The 17,016-nt window shown below is 37.9% G+C and overlaps 1 protein-coding gene across 1 annotated transcript in view; it reads left to right on the plus strand.

The window, feature by feature from the left end:
* Window positions 1-17,016, plus strand: part of CCDC158 (coiled-coil domain containing 158) — a 76,475-nt gene that overhangs the window by 58,573 nt on the left and 886 nt on the right. Inside the window, exons 19-22 of the mRNA XM_064285686.1 lie at window positions 1,943-2,002; window positions 11,244-11,311; window positions 12,277-12,435; window positions 14,310-14,417. Of these exons, the coding sequence (XP_064141756.1) occupies window positions 1,943-2,002; window positions 11,244-11,311; window positions 12,277-12,435; window positions 14,310-14,417 (395 nt within the window). The remainder of the gene's footprint in view (window positions 1-1,942; window positions 2,003-11,243; window positions 11,312-12,276; window positions 12,436-14,309; window positions 14,418-17,016) is intronic.

The following is a 17,016-nucleotide window of genomic DNA, read 5'->3' on the forward strand; positions in this document are numbered from 1 at the left end:
AATCATAACAACGATTGTAAGGATGGCTCAGGACCGGGCAGTGTTTCTGTTGTGCATAGGGTTGCTATGAGTCAGAACCGACTCGATGGCACCTAATAACAACAACAGTGGTAGTGGTGTAGTTAGGTGACGTCGATTCAGTTCTGACTCAGAACAATCCTTTGTACGACAGAACAAAATGCTGCCCAGTCCTGTGCCATCCCCACAATCATTGCTATGTTTGAGCCCATTGTTTTAGCTGCTGTGTCAGTCCAACACGTTATGGGTCTTCTTCTTTTTCACTGACCCTGTAACTTACCAAGCATGATGCCCTTCTCCAGGGAGTGGTCTCTCCTGATGAAATGTCCAAAATATGTGAGACTAAGTCTTACCATCCTCACTTCCACAGAGCACTCTGGCTGTACATCTTTTAAGACAGACTTGTTTGTTCTTCTGGCAGTCCGTGGTATAGTCAATATTCTCCAACACCATAATTGGTCTTCTCTGGTCTTCCTTATTCATTGTGCAGCTTCATTTGATTCCTTGACTCCTGCTTCCATGGGTGTTGATTGTGGATCCAAGTAAAATGGAATCCTTAACAACTTCAGTATTTTCTCCATTTTTCACGATGTTGCTTAATGGTCCAGTTGTGAGAATTTTTGTTTTCTTTATGTTGAAGTGTAATTCATACTGAAGGCTATGGTCTTTGATCTTCATCAGTAAGTGCTTCAAGTCCTCTTCACTTTCAACAAGCAAGGTTGTGTCATCTGCATATGACAGTTGTTAATGAGTCTTCCTCCAACCCTGATGCCCCATTCTTCTTCATATAGTCCAGTGTCTCAGATTATTGCTCAGCATACAGACTGGTGAAAGGATACAACCCTGACGCACATCTTTCCTGATTTTAAACCACTCAGTGTCCCCTTGTTCTTTTCAAACGACTGCCTCTTGGTCTATATACAAGTTCTGCATGAGCATAATTAAGTGCTCTGGAAAGCCCATTCTTCGCAAAGTTATCCATAATTTGTTATGGTTCACACAGTTGAATGCCTTTTCATAGTCAATAAAACGTAGGTAAGAATCTTTCTGGTGTTCTTTGATTTCAGACAGAATCCATCTGACATCAGCAATGATACCCCTTGTTCCACATCCTCTTCTAAATCCAGCTTGAGTTTCTGGCAGTTCTGTGTTGACGTACTGCTGCAACCATAGCACATAAAAAATGGAAGAACTTTTTCTACATTCACAGTTATTTACAATAGCTTATAACTTCTGGGGGAAAAGTGGCCCAGAAATTATAATAACTTCAATATAAGAACCTACTGAAAAGAGTCCTATTTTCAATAATCTAATGTAGCTAAATTTTTTAATGAAATCATTTTTTAAAAAAGTGTTTAAAGAAAAGAAATCCATAACCCGAAATAAGACTCTAAAGAAAGACAGTTCTGACAACTGACTTAAGCGCAAAAGAAGGGTGGGGGGGTGGGGGGATGGAGGTAGGCTAATGTTAACTTGTTATTCATGGAAGACACAGAGCCCAGTGTCTGAAAACCTGCAGTAGCTTCCTACTGTCTGCTGCATTACCTACATAGTCCCTCAATCTGACATTGAAGGATCTCCCTAAATTGTCACCAGCCTGTTTTTACTCCTGCATTAAATCCTAATCAAACCAGACTACTGATTTCTAAAATAAGTCCATTCCTTTTTATCTTCAAGTTTCTGTCCATCTGGAAGATCCAGCGCCCCGCCCTCACTCTTGAATCTGTGTCTGTCCAAAAGTGAAGTTCAGAGGAGCACTTTGTTTGCTTTTATTATTAGTTAATACTTGTGGTCTAGCTGGCTAGGTATCAGATGATATCACTTCACCCTATAAGATTACCTTGTTTTTCTCACAAACCTTCACTACATTGGTAAGAAAATACCATTATGTTATCTTTAATTTCTCCCACCTCTCTGTCAACAGAAGCAACAACTCATTGAGGGGCTCCACTGAAGGCAGCAAATCAAGTGAAACTCTTAGCAGGTAAGAAATTATCTTACCAGCCCTGGTTTCCAAAATGTCCTTCTTACTCTTGTTCATTCATTAATTCAAAGGATTGTTACTGCCCACAATATGCAGTGTTCAGTGCTGGGCCCTGAGGATGTAACAGTGAACAACACAGGTATGGGCCCTTGCCTCAGGTTGTTTACCATAGGAAGGTCTGTATGTTGACTGCCTGGGTGGGGGGCAGGGGGCAGGGGGACTTACCTTTACCTTTTCTATTTTTCACCAGCTATAAAAAAAAAAAAAAATTTTTTTTTTTATAAAAAATGCCAAAAGAAAATGACTATTTTCCTGTTTAAGTTCCAGTTAGGCAAGGGTATTCACTGCTATATTGTCATCATTGAGCATGATGCCTGCCACATAATAACCACTCAAAAATTTTACGAATATTTTCTGGCTGTCTCTGCTACTTGATCAGTATAGAGTGAATTTGAATCTTTATAAACCAATCTTTTTCTTAGCCTAAAATTGAAGAGAAGGCTTTGATTTCCTTCTCACCTGGATGTATAACACTATATTGTACCTATGAATAACAACAACTATTTACTACATATTTTTATTCTTACTATTTTCCAAGTGTTTTAAACTTATTTAGTTTATCGAATCTATGAGGTAAAGATCATTATTCCTGTATAAAGACTAGGAAGTGAAGACTTAGATTACTTAAACAACTTGCCAGGATCACACAGCTTTTAAATAATGGAGGTCAGATTTGAACTTAAGTTTAGCTGGCTCCTCAGCACATGCTCATGACCACAAGCATGTACTGCCACCAAACTACCTGGGAAAGGACCCAATCCCACGCATGGGGCAGAGAAGAGCTACTTCCCTGAGATAACTAAAGCTCTGCTAAGGAGTTTCTCCATGGCTAGAAAAATATGTTGTCACGTCAGAGGAATTACAGACATGTCAATAGCAGTGCCAGTCTGGGCTAGTGGTGCAAGCTCTTGAGCGCTCAGACAAGCTTCCTTTAGCAATGATGTGTTTGTAAAGAGGGAGAATGGTGGGAAAAAGATAGGATCTAGCCCCTTTCTGCACTTAAATTGGGAAAGGAGATTTTAATATTTAATAGAAGCTCTAAAAAGTATAGAACACACTAGAAAATAAAAAATGCATATGAATGTTCTGTACTACAAAAAACTGGCCATTTTTTAAACTTAAATGATATGAGGAAGACTACCAAAATTGCTGTTTTACCACAACATTTCACTGTAATCACAGCACTTCTCTTTAATCAATATCTAAATATTTCTTACTCTGTAAACTTTTGCAGTCACAAAAGCTAAATCAACAATTGTAGTCCAGAGCGGAGTAAAGATGGTGGCCTAGTCAGATGCACTAAGCCATCCCTCTGCAACAAAGACCTGAAAAAACAAGTAAAACAGATACAGATGTCAACCCTGGAACCCTGAAAGATTTACAACAGGGAACCATAGACATCTATCTGTAAATGACAACAATGTCAGAACAATAAAAGAGGGAATAGACAGTGTGGGTACTGGACTTTCAAATGGAGAGGAAGTCAAGGTGATATCAAGTAAAAAACGACTGGTTCAACTTGGGAAGATAAAGATAAATTTCAAGGTAACCACAAAGAAATTTAAAAACCTACTCATCAAAAGAAAGAAAAACAAAGTCCCAGTAAACACAAAATCTACAGAAACAAAAAGAAATTCCACAAACAAAAGGAACTCAGCACAGGAGAGTAAGAGGAACAAGGAAAACATCCACATCACAAGAAAAGGACTACAAAATAACAGCAATAAACTCATACCTGTTGATAATCATACTGAACATACATGGTTTAAATGCACCCTAAAGAGACAAAGAGTGACAGAATGGACTAAAAAAAAAAACATGACCCATCAATATGCTGTTTATAAGATACACACCTTAGAAACAAAGACATAAATCTATTAAACACCAAAGGATGGAAAAAATGTATCAAGCAAACAGCAACCAAAAAAAGAGTAGGAGTGGCAATACTAATCTCAGATAAAATAGACCTTAAGGCAAAATCCACCATAAAAGACAAGGAAGGACATTATATAATGATTAAAAGGACAATCTACTGAGATGACATGACCATAATAAACGTTTACTCATCCAACAACAAGGCTCTAACAGCACTGAGAAGAGAAATTAACAGTTCCACAGTAATAGTAGGAGACTCCAACACACCACTCTCGGTAAAGGACAGAACATCTAGAAAGAAACTCAACAAAGATACAGAAGATCTAAAGGCCACAATCAACCAACTTGACCTCATAGGCATATATAGAACACTCTACCCAACAGCAGCAAAGTATACATTCTTTTCTAACACACATGGAATGTTTTCTAGAATAGACCACATCTTAGGCCACAAAGCAACCCTCAGCAAAGTCCAAGACACTGGGATAATACAAAGCATCTTCTGTGATTGTAATGCCATAAGAGTAGAAATTAGTAACAGGAAGAACAAGGAAAAAAGTAAAAAACATGGAAACTGAATAACACGTTGCTTAAAACCACTGGGTAATAGAAGAAACCAAAATTGGAATATGAAAATTCCTAGAATCAAATGAGAAAGAAAACCCATCATCATACCAAAGCATTTGGGACACAACAAAGGCAGTGCTCAGAGGTCAATTTATAGCAACAGATGCAAACATCAAAAAAAAAAAAAAAGGAATAACATCAAAATGCTTGCTTTACAACTCAAATAGAAAGAGAACAATAAAAGAAGTCCACAGTCACCAGAAGAAAGGAAATAATAAAGATCAGAGCAGAAGTAGAGAATAGAAAAACAGTAGAAAGAATCAACAAAACCATGTTAGCTCTTTGAAAGGATTGACAAGCCAGTGGACAAACTGACAAAAGAAAAACAGGAAAGGAAGCAAACAACCCAAATAAGAAATGAATTGGGGGACATTACAACAGACCTAGCTGAAATAAAAAGGGTCATAACAGAGGATCATCATACTATAGTATAACAAATTTGAAAGCCTCAATGAAATGGACAAATTTCTAGAAACACACTAGCTACCCAAACGAACACTAACTGAGGTAGAAAATCTGAACAGACCCATAACAGGAGAAGAGATTGAAAAGGTTAAAAAAAAAAAAGAACTCTCAACAAAAGAAAAAAACAGTCCTGCCCAGATGGGTTCACTGGGGAATTCTACCAAGCATCCAGAGAAGACCTCACGCCAGTACTACTCAAACTATTTCAGAACATAGAAAAGGAAGAGATACTTCTAAATTCATTCAAGCCAGCAAAACCCTGATACCAAAACCAGGCAAAGACACCACACACAAAAAAAGAAAATTATAGACCAATATCTCTCATGAATATAGATGAGAAAATTCTCAAAAAAAATTCTAATCAATAGAATTCAGCATTGTCTCGGTCATCTAGTGCTGCTATAACAGAAATACCACAAGTGGATCGCTTTCTCTCTCTATTGGCTCTGGAGGAAGGTCCTTGTCATCATTCTTCCCTTGGCCTGGGAATATCTCAGTGCAGAAACCTCAGGTCCAAAGGACGCACTCTGCTCCTGGTGCTGCTTTCTTGGTGGTATGAGGTCCCCATGTCTCTCTGCCCACTTCTCTCTTTTGTATCTCAAAAGAAATAGGCCTAAGGCACTATCTAATCTTGTAGAATTCATCAATATACCTGCAGGTGATCCATCTTATTACATCAAAATCACATCAGCTGATAAAATGCAACACTGGGAATCATGACCCAGCCAAGTTGACAGATATTTTGGAGGGACACAATTCAATGCATGACAAGCATCATATCAAAAAAATAATACACCCTGACCAAATGAGATTCATACCAGATATATAGGGATGGTTCAACATTAGAAAATCAATCAACGTATCCACCATATAAATAAAAGAAAAAGAATCACATGATCAACTCAATTGACAAAGAAAAGGCATTCAGTAACGTCCAACACCCATTCCTGATAAAAACTCTCAATAAAATAGGTAGAGGAGGGAAATTCCTCAACATAATAAAGGGCATCTATACAAAACCAACAGCCAACATCATTCTCAATGGAGAGAGGCTGAAAACATTCTCTTTGAGAACAGGAACAAGACAAGGATGCCCTTTATCACCACTCCTACCTAACATTGTGCTAGAAGTCCTAGCTAGAGCAATAAGGCAAGAAAAACAAATAAAGGGCATCCAAATCGGTAAGGAAAAAGTAAAACTATCCTTATTTGTGGATTGTCTTAGTCATCTAGTGCTGCTATAACAGAAATACCACAAGTGGGTAGCTTTAACAAAGAGAAATTTATTTTCTCAAAGCAAAGTAGGCTAAAAGCCCATATTCAGGGCATCAGCTCCAGGGGAAGGCTTTCTCTCTGTGTTAGCCTTCTCATCAATCTTCCCCTGGACTAGGAGCTTCTCTGTGCAGGTACCCTGTGTCTAAAGGATGCGCTGATTTCTTGGTGGTAGAAGGTCCCCCTGTCTTTCTGCTCGCTCTCTCTTTTATATCTCAAGAGATTGCCTCAACACACTATCCAATCCAGTAGATTGAGTCCCACCTCACTAACACAACTGCCGCCCATCCTCAGTAACATCATAGAGGCAGGATTTGCAACATATCGGAAAATCATACAATACCAGGAATCATGGTCCAGCCAAATTGGTACACACATTTTTAAGGGGACATAATTCAATCCATGACATGGATGATATGATACTATACATAGAGAACACCAAAGATTCCACAAGAAAACTGCTGGGACTCATAGAAAGATTCAGCAGAGCAGCAGGATACAAGATAAACATACAAAAGTCAGTTGGATTCCTATATACCAGGAAAGCAATGCCATTTATAGTAACCCTAAAAATATAAAATGTTTAGGAATAAATATGACAAGGGACATAAAAGACCTATATACCAACACAATTACAAAACACTACTGCAAGAAACCAAAAGAGACCTATGCAAATGGAAAATGGCAGCCAGAGGACACATAAGGAAGTGTTCTCAATCACTAGCCATTAGAGAAATGCAAATCAAAACTACAATGAGATACCATCTCACCCCAAAATTACTGGCACCAAACAAAAAAACAGAAAATAATAAATGTTGGAGAGGCTATAGGGAAATTGGAACTCTTATGCACTGCTGGTGGAAATGCAAATGGTACAATCATTTAGGAAAACGATATAGCGCTTCCTTAAAAAGCTAAAAGTAGAAATACCATACCATCTAGCAATTCCACTCCTACGCATATATCCTAGAGACAATTAGAATCGTCACATAAAAATATATGCATACCCATGTTCATTGCAGCATTATTCACAATAGCAAAAAGATGGAAACAACCTGTGTCCATCAACAGATGATTAGGTAAACTATGGTACATACACACAGTGGAATCCTACACAACTATAAAGAACAATGAGGAATCTGCAAAACATCTCACAACATGGATGAATCTGTAGGGCATTATGCTCAGTGAAATGAGTCAACCACAAAAGGACAAATACTTTATGAGACCACTATTATAAAACCTCATGAAAAAGGTTTACACACAGAAAGAAACAATCTTTGATGGTTAAAAGCAGGGGATGGGGGGTGAGAAAGCACTAACTAGATAGTAGATAAGTGGTAACTTCAGTGAAGGGTAAGATAGTACAACTTGACCAAGGCAAAGCCATAGAAGCTTCATAGACACATCCAAACTCCTGAGGGGCTGAGATACTGAGCAGAGGGCTGGAGACCATGGTTTTGGGGGACATCTAGCTCAACTGGCACTACATAGTTTATAAAGAAAATGTTCTACATGCAACTTTGGCAAGTAGTATATAGGATCTTAAAAACTTTCAAGCAGCCATCTAAGATATATCTACTGGTCCAACCTGTCTGGAGCAAAGGAGAATGAAGAAAACCAAAGACATAAGGGAAAGATTAGTCTAAAGGACTAATGGACCACAACTACCACAGCCTCTACCAGACTGAGTCCAGCACAACTAGGTGGTGACCGGCTACCACCACCAACTGCTCTGACAGGGATTACAGCAGAGGGCCCCAGACAGAGCTGGAGAAAAATGTAGAACAAAACTCTACTCACACACACACACAAAAAGACCAGACTTACTGGCCTGACAGAGACTCAAGAAACCCCGAGAGTATGGCCCCCAGACACCCTTCTAGCTCAGTAATGAAGTCACTCCAGAGGTTTACCCTTGAGCCAAAGATTAGACAGGCCCATAAAATAAAATGAGACTGAATGGGCACACCAGCCCAGGGGCAAGGACTAGAAGGCAGGACAGGACAGGAAAGCTGGTAATAAGGAACCCACGGTCAAGAAGGGAGAGTGTTGACATGTCGTGGGATTGTTAACCAATGTCATAAAACAATATGTGTACTAACTGTTTAATGAGAAGCTAGTTTGTTCTGTAAACCTTAATCTAAAGTACAATTTAAAAAAAATAGCAAAAATAAAAAAAAGGTCTATAAAAAAAAATTGGCATGCAGCCATCTAAGATATATCTACTGGTCCAACCTGTCTGGAGCAAAGGAGAATGAAGAAAACCAAAGACATAAGCGAAAGATTAGTCCAAAGGACTAATGGACCACAACTACCACAGCCTCCACCAGACTGAGTCTAACACAACTAGATGGTGCCCGGCTACCACCACTGACTGCCCTGACAGAGATCATAATAGAGAGTCCCAGACAGACCTGGAGAAAATTGTACAACAAAATTCAAACTCACACACATACACACACACACGAAAGACCAGACTTACTGGTCTGTTGGAGACTGGAGAAACCCCGAGACTATAGCCTCTGATGCCCTTTTAACTCAGTAGTAAAGTCACCCCTGAAGCTCACCCTTCAGGCAAAGATTAGACAAGCCTCTAAAATAAACAGTAACACGTGTGAGAAACTTGGTTCTTAGTTCAATCAAATATATGAAACCAAATGGCCAACACCAGCCCAAAAGCAAAGACAAGGCGGGAAGGGACAGGAAAACTAGAGAAATGGAAATGGGGAACCCAAGGTTGAGAAGGGAAGAGTGTTGACACATCCTGGGGCTGGCAACCAATGTCGCAAAACAATTTGTGTATTAATTGTTTAATGAGAAACTAATTTGCTCTGTAAACTTTTACCTAAAGCACATGCAAAAAAATTATAGTCCATACACACAGAGCAAAATAAAAAATAAAAGCAGCTAGTAATTCTAAGTGCCATATCTCTGTTTTGGAGAGAATTGACTTTTCTTATTCTGTTTTGCTGTTACAATTTAATGAGTAACATTGTGTCCTAAGAAAGGTTTCAAATAAAGACTTCAGAATGTGTACCTTCCTTTAAACATGTTTTAGGAGCACCTGAGGTTCTAATGACTGAAACTAAACAAAGGTGAGCATTCCACAAAACCTTTCCCCTCCACGTCTCCCATGTCTGTGAGTGGCTCCACCGCTTTCCCAGGCACTAAGGCCTAAACCTTATCATTCTTTTTAATTCTTCCTTCTCCTTTGTCTCACTTCACCAGTCACCAAATTTTAGTAATTCTGACTCTAAAGTAGTTCTCAAATCCATTTTTTTTTCTTTTAATATGACTTGGAACTGCCTTGGGCCTTTTCTCTTTTTCTGTGGACAATTGTGGTGGCTTCTTCAGTGTTGTGTGTGTGTGTGTGTGTGTGTGTGTGTGTGTGTGTGTTTTAATTTCCAGCTTTTACATGTTCCAGTCATTTCTATCCATCAATTTCAAAGCAATCTGCCTAAAGCACGCTTCAGACTATTGTCTGTTCCCCCAGCTCAAAACCTTCAAAGGCTCCGCATTACCTCCTGCAGCAAGAACAGACTCTTCGCCCTGATAGCCAAGATTACCCATAATATAGCCACAACCTTCCTTTCCAGGGCTGTTCCGCTAATAGAACTGTTCTCAAACTTTTTGGTCTTAGGACCCCTTGACACTCATAAAAATTATTGAAGATCCCAAAAAGCTATTGTTTATAAGGGTCATTTCTATGAAAATTTTTCATATTGGAAAATAAAACTGAGGGATTTAAAAATATTTATTGATTCATTTAAACATAACAAAAGTAAGCCCATTACGTGATAACATTAATAACATTTTATTATGAAAATATCTATTTTAAAAAAAATCACTGAAAAGATATTGTTTTACATTTTTGCAAGTCTCTTTAATGCCTGGCTTGATGGAAGACAACCAGGTTCACATATCTGCTTCTGGATTTAATCTGTTGTAATATCATACATCAGGTAGCCTCTGGAAAACTCCACAGTACACTTGCAAGAGACTGGGAGTTGAAAAGCAAGTAACATTGAGCCATAGCAAGGAATGAAGTACCTGATCATGATCCAACATGGATGAACTTCAAAAACATTATGCCAAGTAAAAGAAGGCAAACACAAAAGGTCGTAGATTAAATGATTCCATTTATATGAAATATCCAGAATAGGTAAACCTATAGAGATGGAAAAAAAAAAAGGATTGGTAGTTGCCAGGGGCCGAGGAGAAAAAGGAGAGAGACTGTTTAATGGGTATGGAGCTTCCTTTCAGGGTGGTAGAATTGTTTTGGAACCAGAGAGGTGATGATTGCACAACACTGTGAATGTTACTTAATGTCACTGAATTGTACATTTTAAAATGGTTAATTTTGTGTTATGTGAATTTTTCCTTAATAACAAAAAAGAATAAATAACATCTTAGTATTATAATAAAAATCATTTCAACGTTGCAGACCACCTAGAACTACTGCCCTGATATTCTCACACTGGAACCCATGACACAGAGAACTATGTGTTTTGTTCCAGCTTATTGATAGATAAATCTTGTAGTTTTGTAAACTGGTACTGCTAATACTAAGAGATTTATTTTTATTTTGGTCTTTGGATTCTTCATTTTTAGGTAATCATTAAGATTGTGTCTCAGAATCCATGAGAAAGTGATTTGGGTTTTATAGCTATTAGACAAAAATAAATTCTCTAACCAAGATTCTTTATTATTTACATTTTGCAAATTTTTCATGGGTACTGTATGCATAAAGATAATGCAACTTTGGTTCTTCCTCATTAGGGAATTTTAAGACATCTACAATTTAGGTTGTGTTGTAGTTATCATTTTGAGTTCATATTTTAAGCCATCACTCTTGCCAGCAGTAGCTTGATTCTGTCCATAAATCTTAGCACTACATTTGTGAAACGGAATGCTGACATTACTGCTCTTCTGCTTCCAGAGAGCCGGCCACGTTACATGCAGGAGACATGGAGGACCCGTCTAGTTGCTTCACATTCCCATCTACAGGTGAGTTCTCAGCAAAAGTACAGAAATGGGTCCGCTTAAAACCCCGTGGGTGACTTGCCATTCCCTGAAAGCAAAAGGCAAAGCCTCTACAGTAGCTTAATACCCCCATTAACTCTCTGATTCCATTTCTCACTGTTCTCTCTCCATTTATTATGCTTTACCATCCTTGCCTTCTTGTTGCCGTACCTTGAACATGCTAGGTGCACTTCCACATCAGGGTCCTTACACCCACTGTTCCGTCTGCATTGCTAGCCCCTCACCTCCTTTAAAGTCTTTGTCAGAAGTCACTTTCTCAATGAGACCTACCCCCACCACCGTAATTTAAAAAAATGCAACCTTCCCACACTCCCAATCCCCCTACTTTTTTCTTTTCTTTCTTTTTTTTACTAATTATCTTGTAAGATACTATATCATTTACTTATTTATTTTGTTCATTATGTGTCACCTCCTGCTAAAAAAAAAAAAAAAGCTGTACTGATAATTCTGTTATCTGGACCCTTTGGATCTTTATCTATTATCTGTACTTTTTCTCTTGCTTTCCTATCATGTCATCTTGTCTCCTCATATGCCTGATTATTTTTTGTTGTGTTACAGTCATTATATTTGAAAAACTGTACAGACCATTTGAGGCTTAGAGTGAGGTTATCTTCCTCTAGAGAGCATTCACACTTGCTTCTGGCAGGCCGCTAAGGGTGCCAGCAATCCCAGATCACTTTGGCCCAGTCAGTACTTCAGATAATGTGAAGCTAGGTCTCAGGACCTCCCAGGGCAGTTCTATTTCCTGTTCACTCTCAGTCGTAAATGATAGCCTTATTCAGTTCCAACCCAAAGCCCGGGGTATCTACCAGATCACTCTCTCCCCTATTACTGGGAACATTTTCTCATGAAAGTTCAATTTTTAAGAGGTGCCATATGCTCTTTTTAATTAATTCCAGCCTTTTTCTTTTGTTCTTGGAAAATTTTAGCAAGTCCAACTGTGAAAAATCCGGTTTCTCGTTCATTCCATTCTTCTCCCAAGAAGTCTCCAGTGCACTCACTCCTAACTAGCTCAGGTGAAGATTCAGGAGGTTCCACGTCACAATACAGATCCCCCAAACCTGTTCATTCACCTGATTCCGTTAAAGGTGAGCATGATATGATATTAGTGACTAGGTTAATTGATTTCCCACTCTGGTGAATTGCAGGTTCTTTTCCATATTCAGAATTAATAAGATTTTGCTCGCTGTTCTTATATACAAGCTCTAACTAATGCTGTGTAACTTAAGTGGGTTTTATTTAGATAGGGTAACTGTTGGATAGACATACACACCTTAGTAAATATACATAGGTATTATACGTAAATATTATCTCTTTTTCTCTGACATGAATCATGAACTTTTCTCCTTTTTAAGATTTTGAGCCTTAAATGCTGTCTGTGACTGACTTTTCTTTTTTACTTATGTTCCCTAAAACCGTGGCTCCCCTTCAGTCTCTGCCTTTGTAAGTACAACTGTCCAGCATGCAAACTTGTCAAAATTTTCTTATTTAAAAAGTTTTAAGTTGATTTGTTACTTGCTAAGACAGATGGGAAAAATGGTTTGATTTAGAATAATTGCCTGATACATTGGCCAGTGTTCAGTATATGTGTGTCGTGACAAGTGACAGTGACTGAGACAGCCCTAGTGCTCTGTGGTATCATTCTTCTTGATAAGAGAGAAATCGGGCGACTTGTTGCTTCACTGTCAAATCAGTTCTTGCTCTTTTGCAATGCTATGCCTTCCACATCTCTAGGTCCTAAAAAATATGAAAATCAGAACCTAATGATAGATTTTAATACATTTTCTTTTTTAACTCCTTTTGCTGCCTTTACCTCCATATATTATGCTTCCAAAATATTCATTTAGTATTTCTTAAGATTTAAAGTATCAAATTATTTAAATGTCAGAGCAGTGATTATTGCAGGACTAGAGCAATGCTACTTATCACCTCATAATTAACTTGTGTTTTTTACCTAGCATCCCAAAATTCCAACCTATTGCTGTTGATTCTGACTCATAGCGACCCTGTAGGTCAGAGCAGAACTGCTTCATGGGGTTTCCAAGGAACAGCCGGTGGATTTGAACTGCTGACCTTTTGGTTAGCAGCTGCACTCTTAACCTCTGTACCACCAGGGCTCCCATAGTAGCATAGCACCTCCTTTTTTTTTTTTTCCTATTATTTTCAGATACTTACCAGACATTACATATTTCATGTTATTCATGTTAAATCTCTGTTTCTCTCTAAGAAACTCAATGTTTTTCATTCTTTTGAACTAACATAATTCCTAGATGATTGCCTTTAATACTAGTCTCTGTAATGAAAAGGGTGTTTTTGATAGGAAAAATGAGCCACCAAATAATATCCTCAAGATTATACAGCTAGTTAGAGGGTAAGATCAAAAATTTAAATCTTCAGACTGCTAATCAGTGTTTTTTAGAGGTTGACAAACTTAGCATGCTTATTAGAGAATGCTTCTAGCCCCTCTTCAGTCGCTACTGCCACATTTCTTCCAGGTCCACTGCTGCCATGTCAGCATCCGTGCTGTCCTCTCCCATCATACAGGACCTCCCTCATTCAGGTGGCAGCAACTGAAGTGGACACTGCCTCACACACATTTAACAGTGTTGCCAGTGTCCATATTAGGTCATGCTGTCCCAAACCCTAAATTAATGGAGTTACTCACGTCTGGTATGAAAAGCTGTCATCGGTAATACAAGGTGTTCATTAACATTGAAGTATTTGTCTCATCCTATCCCATTCAATACTGTATAGTTAATATAAGTGAGTAGAATTGATTTGACACAAAACCAAATAAGTTAGTATTGCAATATTTCAACAATATACCTTTTTTCTTTAAAATAGAAAAAGTTCAAAGTTTTCTTTATTTTAAAGAAAAGGTTGTTTAACCTGTAATCAGAAGATTTATAAAAAGAAATTTTGAATAGAATTTTAATATCACATCTAAGCAATTTTCTAATAGCTTCACAGTCTCAGCCGATAGAAACAACGGGAAAAACATGCAGAAAGCTCCAGAACAGACTGGAAAGCTTACAAACTCTGGTAGAAGATTTACAGCTGAAAAACCAAGGTAAAGTATGCATTTTGGGAGAGATCTTCCTCTCCTATAATATTCACCTTTCCTTCAGGTTAAACCTCCTAACTGCTATATGCCTACTGCAAAGGACATTTAATTAGCAATTCCAAAACCTTAGTCAAAATATGAGGGTCTTCACCATGACTCACCCTGCATCAGTTGTGTGACCTTGGGCAGGACTCTTTAGCCCTACCCTACTCTTTCATCTAATAGGGATGACAATTTGAGGTCTCCCTGTTACAATATAAAATTGTACAAGAAAAATACAGTTATTGGAGAAAATTGAATTTTTAATGTTCTAAATGCATTTTTTCAGAGTTAACACTGCTTCAGAATGGGCAAACTTTGTACAGCAAAAAGTTAAATTTGCAGAAAAGACCATACTTACTTGTCTAACAGAGACTGGAGGAACCCCCCAAGACTATGGCCCTAAGACGTCCTTCTGACCTGGAACTGAAGCCATCCCTGGAGGCTGCCTCTCAGCCAAACAATAGACAAGCACTTAAGATAAACTGGAACACCCAAGAGGAAGAGGAACATACTTCTTGGAACAATCGATTATGCGAGATCAAAAGGGCATTATCTGCCCAAAAGCGAAGATGAAAAGGCAGGAGGAGATAGAAAATTAAGATGAAAGAAAATGAGGAACTCAGAGCGGAAATGGGGAGAGTGCTGACACACTGTGGGGAATGAAACCAAGGTCACGAAACATTCTATGTACAAACTATTGAATAGGGAACTAATTTGCTCTGTAAACTTTGGCCTAATGCACAATTAAGAAAAAAAAAGTTAACACTGCTGACCAATCCTCAGTAGGACACATGTTTGAAGTGGTCTTTTACATGGATCTTGCCCGGACACTGTCTTTCTCATTCCTACCAGGTCTGTAGACAAGCCATTTGCATTGATGGTAGCCAGGATTGGATTGCAGTCGATAGCCAGAAAACAAAATAATGGTATTTAGCCTTACACAGGATTTAAATTAGCAGAGTGCTGCAAGAAATTATGCCAACTGATGAATCACACAATAAAAAGATAAGCCATTTCTAACTATACTAAATTCGAATAAGAAATTATAATCTGCAGGTGATGGACTATGGGAGGGCTATCATGTTTAATGCTGTTCTGATATAACGTCTTCATAAATCCAGAAGCCAAGTAAATTACTTCACCTTTTGCTGGCTTTGTCAGAGAGAAATTAATTTTGGAGCACACATTATTCTTATCTCATCTTTCTATCCCTAAAGAATATAAGTTGCTAAAAACCCAGTGCAAGGAAATAAATATTTCTCTAAGAACGAATCCTTATAAAAATGAATTTGACCTCATTAATAATAATAACACTGTTAACATTTACTGAGCGCTTACCAACTATGTGCCAGGCCCTGTGCTAAATGCTTTATTTACATTTTCTTCATGTGGTCCTCACAGCATTGGGAGGTGGGTACTATTATTCTGTTATTTGAAGAAAAGGAAACTGAAGATAAGAACACAGTAGGTTCTAAGTCAAAGAATAAGTGGAGCTGGGACTTAATCCTTACAGTTTCTGATGAATCCAGAAATCCACATTTTTTAATATGCTATTTTTAAGGTTATATCAAACTGTTGTTAAAAGGAAATACCAAATTCCTATGATAACCAGAGACTCCTGTAAATCTGAGCATTGAAAAGTGCTTGATTTTAGTTTTTGACTTTAGTGTTTGATTTTAAACTTGTAACAAAGTAAGTCTTTAAGGCAGATTCATTATCTTACTGCCCCCATTGTTCTTCACACTGACTTATAGTTCTGTGTTCATTTGATTAATGCTACCATGTAACAGTCCAAGTGGAAGACATGTATTTATTTTAAAAATAAAAATATCTTTTTATTGGATGGAATGTCCGAATGGAATGTCTCATGGACAGTCTGAAACAAATATTTTCGGAGAAAATTTTAGAAGCATTCATCAAAATTTGAAGTGCACACACTTTTTGACTCAGAAATCTCACTTCTAGCAATTTATTCAACAGGAAATGGTTGTATAAATCCACAAAACTCTGTACAAAAGTATTTACTACAGCATTGTTTATAAAGAAAAAACAAAGGAAACAACCTTTTAAAATTTTATTTACTGACATTTTGGCACATTCTTATAATGAAATACTGTGCCATCATAACAAAACATGAGCTGAGCTGGAAGGTTGTAGGTACTTGGTTAGGAGAAAAAAAAAGCAAGCTCCACAACAATTTATATCACACATTTTCATTTGTATAAAGAAGAAAGCTCTGTGTGTGTATGTGTGTGTGTGCACATGTGCGTGAGCACACAACATGCACATATTAACCAAACTGTTTATAGTAATGAAACACTGGGGCGATTCAGCCAACTGAGGGAACAGAGAGAAAGACACTTCTGAAGTATTTGTATTATTTACAGTTATTATGTATTACTTGTATAAGGAGCTCTGGTGGTACAATGGTTAAACATGGCTGCTAATCCAAAGGTTGGGGGTTCAAACCCACCAGCGGCTTCTCCAGAGAAAGACCTGCAATATGCTCCCATAACAATTACAGCAAGAAAACCCTATGGGGCAGTTCTACTCTGTCATATGG

The sequence above is a fragment of the Loxodonta africana genome, chromosome 5 (genome assembly GCF_030014295.1).
Source record: "Loxodonta africana isolate mLoxAfr1 chromosome 5, mLoxAfr1.hap2, whole genome shotgun sequence".
In the NCBI taxonomy this organism is placed as follows: Eukaryota; Metazoa; Chordata; class Mammalia; order Proboscidea; family Elephantidae; genus Loxodonta; species Loxodonta africana.